Source organism: Piliocolobus tephrosceles, chromosome 9 (assembly GCF_002776525.5).
Source record: "Piliocolobus tephrosceles isolate RC106 chromosome 9, ASM277652v3, whole genome shotgun sequence".
Lineage (NCBI taxonomy): Eukaryota > Metazoa > Chordata > Mammalia > Primates > Cercopithecidae > Piliocolobus > Piliocolobus tephrosceles.
In genome coordinates, this window is record NC_045442.1 from 21,188,375 (window position 1) to 21,195,802 (window position 7,428).

Genomic DNA, 7,428 nt, shown 5'->3' on the forward strand with positions numbered 1-7,428 from the left:
GATTTTCATCATGGTCCGTGAGGCAAAAAACACCACAACATCAGTATCTGCAATAGTTTATTTTAAAGACTACATTTACAAGTAGAAGCAACGTGTGTTATCTGTGGATAAGGCAGAGCAGGAACTCCAATCCGAGGGTGGGGTAGATCAGTTGGTTCCTTCACAGAAAATAAGCCTGTTGTGTGGGCATCTTGCTTGCCTGTAGGTCTTTGTTCCCAGTTCAGGAGGTTTTTATTCAGTGCTTGCTTCATTTACTGGAAAGGTTCACTGTGCCCACGTGTCAACGCCTTCCCCACAGCTTCCAGCTCAGCAGCAAACTGTAGGGAACAGATTTACTCCCCAGTTGCTACTATAAATAACGCTTTAAAAACAGCATTCCTTTTGAACAATATGTCGTAGGCCCAATTTTTAATACTGCCAAGTCAGAGATCTAACTAGAGAGTTTAGGAAATGTTTGGTATGATTAAACTTTTCCCTTCAGTACACAATTTAATTTGCACAGAAGAGCATCAGAGAAATTTGTCTCATAGATATGATTGACATGACTGATAGGCTCAAACTACAATTTTAGTGGTTTGTGCAGTGGCTAGAAAACACGAATTACAAGCAGTTTTTCAGAATTTAAAAATGTCTTAGTTTGAACAGAAGATGTAAATAAGCATTGAGACTATTGGCGAGTTATGTTTATCACAAAGCAACAAGGAAGAAGGCACAGAGGGTCCCTTTGACCCTTGAACTTGTGGTCACTTATAGTATTAAGGTTGGAAATCATGAGGAAGGACACAGAACATAAACTGAGATCTTGAAGACAGGCATGTTGATAAAAGTAGCCCTAAATCCTTAATATTAGCAACACTGAAGATGGGAAAGATGGGATTGATTTATTTGGGGACTAAGTTTACACATTATATGTCTCCCAATATAAAACAAAAGCTATGGCTTTAGAGTTAAGTAGGCAAAAAAAAAAAGGAAAGACAAACAAATGTAAGAATAGTTTTTAATCCATGTTCTCACAAGCAGTGCAGAGTGGGCAGGCAGGTACTTAAGTACCTTATCCTAATCCTGGATGTGCTCATACAGACTGTCAATTTGGGTCCGAAAGTATTTGGAAAGCTCTCCCCGCTTGGCTTTCAATGTTGGTGTCAAGAGACCATTTTCAATGGAAAATGGCTCTGGATGAAGAAAAACGGCTTTGACCTGGAAGATGAACACACACACACATCCATGCTCATTAGTGATTTGGACTTCTCTGCAGAGCCCGCCAAGTGCTCTGTGAAGAAAGTGAGGTTGATGCAGGGAAAGGGTAAAGGTAATAGTAACACATCCCCATTGCCATAAATATAATTTGAGAAAGAAATGAGTAGGGAGAAGGGAGAATGGATAATAAACAGCAAAAAAAGAAGGACAAGTAACTACGAAAGTTCATTTTATAGTTAATGGCACAAAATCTAAAATCAATTCCTTAGAAATTATATATTTAAACCTAATGATAGAAACTTGAAACAAAACTTTCTAATATGATGAGAGGCCAGTATAACATCAGTGATAGTACACACCTGTTCGAAGGTTTTAAGGCCACTTTCTTTCCCAATTTTCTGCAAGTCTTCTAAAATGGCTTTCCTTACAACCTAAGAATACAAAACATCGCTTAAAGCATGGCTATTTCAAAAAGAGCCTGAAGAGCTAAGTATGAACCAACTCCGAGTGCCTGACAAAGCCGTGCAGTATGAAAGCAGGAATATAAAACTGGGCACATTATATGCCCAATATTGAAAGAAAAACTGAGAAGAAAAGGTACATCTAAATGTTAACAGTTTTCCCTGAATAGCATTTTTACTCTTCTTTCCCAATCTTTTCCCACAAGGAACATATTACTGTAAATAGAAAAGAGAGTTTTATTTTTTAAACTCTCCATCCTATCCCTGAGTCTCATAAAACTATTCAGCCTGTTTGGGCTGCAGCCACTTGTGACAGATGCAGGAACTGGTGAGGCATCCTCTCCTCCACGATGGACCCACGGGGGTGCATGAAGCTCTCCTAGGCAAGACTTACTTGGTTTCGGCACAGTTCCTCAAAGGAGCCCTTTACCCCAAGCTTGGCTGCAAATGAGGGAAGTACATCTGGGTCAGGAACCACCACTCCTACTAAGAATGACTATGGAAAGGAAATAAAAGGTGCAAGGGCATGAGAGAAGCCATGTAGGGATTTCGCCAGTAGTTAAATAAAGCAGAATTACATCATTGTAATAGTTATTTCCTCAAAACCCTAAATCCAGTACTAATGTTCTTTTCTCATCATATATTTTCAACACACATGGAACTGTAATCCCATTTTCCCACTCAATATCTCATTACAAAGATGTTCTATTCAAATCTGATCCTTCAACATTAAGCTTAAAGCATCTCTGACTTGTCCATGTCAACTCTCCCTTACCCCCCAAAAGCTACGTTTAAGCGCAGTGTGTATAAAACAGTTTGTTGTTTTGGGATAAGGAGTTCCTTAAAGCTATATTTAAGCACAGTATGTATAAAACAACAGTTTGTTGATCAAACTTTTGTGTTTTGTTCTATACGTATTGCAACAGTTTGTTGTTTTATATATACTGTACTTAAACATGGCCTTAAGGAACTCCTTAAGGAATGGGAGTACAATGTGGAGCTCATTTTTTACTGAATCATTACCTTTTAGTATAGCCATTCTAAACAATTCTACTGACTTGTGTACAACGTCCATCATAGTTTCAAAATTTTTTTAATTGAAATTGCCTTATTTGAGGTTTGGAATGTAACTTCTTTTTTTTTTTTTTTTTAATTTTATAAGCTTGGATCTTCTCATTCTGAACCCAACTATACACATTTCCTGTAGCTACAAGAACCAGCATGGTTTGTGACTGAAATGGGCTATTGTTAAAATGATATATTACCCGTAAGCTCTCCCCATGTACAAAAATTTGTAACACTGGTCTACTCCTGTTGTAGATATTTTCTATCTTCTCTGGCGCAATGTATTCTCCTTGGGCAAGCTTGAAAATGTTCTTTTTACGGTCGATGATCTTCAGAGTTCCATTCTACATGAGACAGATACAAGTATCAGTATTTTTGAGCCACAGAGATGGTCTCAGTGGGGAGAGTGGTGAAGTCACAGTCATCTTTCTTCTCTAAAGCTGATTTCTCCCAGAGACTTTTGAACTGTCTTTCATTTCTCTTTCTTGGCTTTGGGGAAAGGGGAGGGAAGCATCGTGCAGCAAGAACCTGTCTTTACTGTATATCTATGTGGAGAGTCAATGTGCAGCCTCAGAGAGTCTCCTGGATCTGCTGGGATTATGCAAATTGATGCTTCATCCAAGGAAGAAATTGCGCAGCTCTTAATTTCCAATCACTAATTTCCAATTAGTTCATTTTCAGAACTCTCAGTGATAGAGGTGTTGTCTTTTGTTTAGACTTTTGATTTGATATGAATAGTTCTCCCACCGCTTGACTCCCTGTTATGTTTTCTTCCTTGTTAGATCCGGGAGTAAGCTCAAAAAGCTCCACTGTGCTAATCAAGCAAGTCAATTACTGGGCTTGTTAGGACAGCAACAGGGCTGAGAGGACTCCGACCAGCCACCAAAGGTCATTTGCAGCTTCATTTCTCTGAACTAATTGGTCTGAGGAGCTTAGGTCTTTAGGGATTTGAATTGTAGAATTGGGATAAATGGCAAATACAATCCACATGCTAACACCCTAAGTAGGGCGACTAACTAAACCCACTCTGGAACTATCACAAGGTAGACTCGATAAATCAGCCATCAATTCAGCATAACGTTCATTATCTGAAAGTGATTAATAAGGTGCCGCCTTCTATAACCCTGGTGTGGGGACATATCTATTGCTTACATCCTAGGCTTATTAGAGTGTTATTTAATCCTGTTACTAGACAGAAACAAATATGTTAGCAAACTACCAAACCCAAATCAATAAAATGCATTGTTAGGATCAGTGTTCTTAAAAGTTACATTGTCAAGCATTCCTTACATCTCACTTAAATCTTAAATATCGATTGAGCAAGAAGGGAGTTTTAAATTCTAGTTACATTCCCACTTCCCCAGCACATAGTTAAGACAAAACTTTTGAGAGAGGAGATCTTTTGGAAAATCCCATCACTGCCCTTGCAATAATTTCCTTTCTTCTTATGAAAATAGCAACTACTGCTAATTATCATCAAGCTATGCTAAAAATATGTCTCTGTATCTTCCACAGAAAGGGGCTGTCAAGGTCAGTGAGAGACAAACACTAGCCTCCGCAAACACTTGATTTAGAAATCCTTCTTCCTTGTTTTGATATGCCTGTGAATTAATAGGGAGGATACTTATCCCAAGACACTCATAAGAGGCAAAAGTTGTGGACCAACAGTGTTATCAAAGCAAAATTTTTTGGGTTTTTGTTTTGTTTTGGTAGACACAGGGTCTTGCTATGTTTCTCAGGCTGGTCTCAAACTCCTGGCCTCAAACAATCCTCCCGCCTCAGTCTCCTAAAGTGTTAGGATGATAGGTGTGAGCCGCCACACTTGGCCTCAAATGACAACTTCTGCCTCAAGAAAAGTTAAGGGGCGGGGCGGGGGGGAGGGGAAGGACAGAATAGTACACCTCCCTACTCCTTTCCTAGAGAAGTCACCTAATTTTTCCTTGGCTGGTAGCAAATCTATTCCATTGCAGGGGACCCATGCCAACTCTTATGTCCAGGTCTACCTGATGTATTAAAGAATCCCACCTTCAGTTTGGGTCTAAAATCACTGACTTACTGCTTGCTGGTGGTATATTTGATAAGGAATAAGGCAGGAAAAAAACACTTCAACTGGTCTACATCTTGGTGTCTTCTATAACAGTGTGATCAAAATACCAAAAGTACTCTCTGGCGGTACTTTTGGTGTGGTAGCTTATACCAGTAATCCCAGAACTTTGGGAGGTCAAGGCAGGAGGATTGCTTGAGGCCAGGAATTTGAGTCCATCCTGGTCAACTCAGAGAGACCACATCTCTATAAAAAATTTTTTTAAGAAAGAAAGACTTTCTAGCTTTGGCAGTTCCTATTCACACATTAAATTACTTTCTCAGAATTTCATATTGTTGGTCCATGGAAGAGCTGCAACTAGAACACAAATCTCCTGACTTCCAGCCTATATTCTTTTTTTTTTTTTTAACTTTTAAGTTACAAGTTAACCTAGATTCTTTCAATTATATGTTCTTTTTTTTATTTTTTGTTTTATTTTATTTTATTTTTTGAGACAGAGTCTGTCACCCAGGCTGGAGTGCAGTGGCACAATCTTGGCTCACTACAACCTCTGTCTTCTGGGTTCAAGGGATTCTCCTGCCTCAGCCTCCCAAGTAGGTGGGATTACAAATGCCTGTTACCAGGCCCACCTAATTTTTGTATTTTTAGTAGTGACGGGGTTTCGCCATGTTGGCCAGGCTGGTCTTGAACTCCTGACCTCAGGTGATCCACCACCTCAGTCTGTATGTTCTTCTCTGGATAGTATGAGAAGCCATAAGCCAGGTAGGGTACAAACCTAATCCCCTCCAGCTGCCTCAGCTGATTAACCTACTTGCATTTCTGCCCCTCTTGCTATAAGCAAATTGTTCTTCCCAGTCCGTTAGCACAGACTTCCAGGAGTTCTGACGATATACCCACTGGGAGCCAGCGACCAATGTCTCCTGTGTGAAGCCAGCCATCACTGTCCAGGGCTTCCTGTGTCTTCTCAGGGTCCTTCAGGTATCCTTTGAACACGTTTGTACCCTTGATGCAGATCTGCACAGCAGACATACAAGGCGGTGACAATAGCAAAGGCTGCTCCTCCCAGCGCGGGCAGTTTATGAAACATCTGCTCCCCCTTAAATCATTTGATGGTTTCCACTACACTGTGAAGAGCACCAGATCTTAGTGTCCACTACAGGGGATAGGAAAGTGAAGTTCAGAGTGCTTACTTCTTTGCTAAAGTTCTCAAAGGGGCCAAATCCAAGTTTGCTTACAATTATTTGTTCCTTCTGATATAAACTGCCCCACCATGATTGTCTGACCACAGGGCATGACCTACTCACCTCTCCTTCATTATTCACTGAAAAGTAGTTCATGTCAGCCACATCTTCCAGCTTCACGTAATTGCAAGTCAGGGGCGCCCCAACGTGACCTAGAACACACCACGCTGAATCAGCTGAGAAACTCTTGCATGGTGATAATTCCAGGCATATTTCTGAGATATTTATGACTTGACTCTAGAAGAGTAAGACTGAAAAATCACGCACCAATGCAGACTAGCCAAGGTAGGCAGGCCTGGGCCCAATACTTGAATTTTGCATTTGCCACATTAGTCCAGAGAACTGAGGTTATCTAAACTCCAGAGTCCTAGTTCAGTTAGAGCCTTTCTTCCAACCATGGCACCTCCTGCCCAGCAGATGGAGGACTTACCTGATGTCCAGTCCCCAGGTGATGTAAATGTACAGCCAGCTGTGCATTCTGTTTGACCATAAGCTTCAAACACCTGGGAAACCAAAGAAGAGCTTGTAGATTTACTCAAGATAAAGTGTGAGCTGGCCATGTGTTATGGCCAAGACATGAGGAAAGCAAGGTCTCTAAGTGTTCGAGACCACTTAGTGTCTTAAAACCTTGAACTTGGAGGGGGCGGTGGCTCATGCCTGTAATCCCAGCACTTTGGGAGGCTGAAGCTGGAGGATCACCTAAGGTCAGGAGTTCGAGACCAGCCTGGCCAACATGGTGAAACCCCATATTTACAAAAATACAAAAAAAATTAGCTGGGCACGATGGCAGGTGCCTGTAATCCCAGCTACTCGAGAGGCTGAGGCAGGAGAATCACTTGAACCTGGGAGGAGGAGGTTGCAGTGAGCTGAGATCATGCCATTGCACTCCAGCCTGGGCGACAGAGCGAGACTCCATCTCAAAACAAAACAAAACAAAACAAAACAAACAAAAAACCTTGAACTCATACCCAAGCTGCAAAGTATTTACTACCAAGCCTTTTGGACATTCAGAAACCAAAAGGGTCTGGAAATAGACCAAAGTATAGAACTTTACATGAAAAAGCAGCATTTTGGCCAGGCGTGGTGGCTCATACCTATAATCCCAGCACTTTGGGAGGCCGAGGCAGGAGGATCACCTGAGGTCATGAGTTCTAGGCCAGCCTGACCAGCATGGTGAAACCCCATCTCTAGTAAAAATACAAAAATTAGCCAGGCCTGTTGGCATGCGCCTGTGATCCCAGCTACTCAGGAGGCTGAGGCAGGAGAATCGGTTGAACCCAGAAGGCAGAGGTTGCAGTGAGCCGAGATTGTACCATTGCACTCCAGCCTAGGAGACACAGCAAGCAAGACTCCATCGAGAGAGAGAGAGAGAGACAGAGAGAGAGAGAGAGAGAGAGAGAGAGAGAGAGAGAGAGAGAGA

General features: G+C 41.5%; 1 protein-coding gene across 2 annotated transcripts in view; it reads right to left on the bottom strand.

Moving 5' to 3' along the window:
• Nucleotides 1-42: 42 nt before the first annotated feature.
• Nucleotides 43-7,428, bottom strand: part of ACSL5 (acyl-CoA synthetase long chain family member 5) — a 58,770-nt gene continuing 51,384 nt past the window's right edge. For both annotated transcript variants that reach the window (XM_023206613.2, XM_023206614.2), the window contains 7 exons: nucleotides 6,439-6,511; nucleotides 6,072-6,160; nucleotides 5,665-5,781; nucleotides 2,924-3,067; nucleotides 2,053-2,154; nucleotides 1,557-1,628; nucleotides 43-1,197 (listed from right to left, as the gene is read on the bottom strand). In XM_023206613.2, the coding sequence (XP_023062381.1) occupies nucleotides 1,057-1,197; nucleotides 1,557-1,628; nucleotides 2,053-2,154; nucleotides 2,924-3,067; nucleotides 5,665-5,781; nucleotides 6,072-6,160; nucleotides 6,439-6,511 (738 nt within the window). In that variant the 3' untranslated portion in view covers nucleotides 43-1,056. The remainder of the gene's footprint in view (nucleotides 1,198-1,556; nucleotides 1,629-2,052; nucleotides 2,155-2,923; nucleotides 3,068-5,664; nucleotides 5,782-6,071; nucleotides 6,161-6,438; nucleotides 6,512-7,428) is intronic.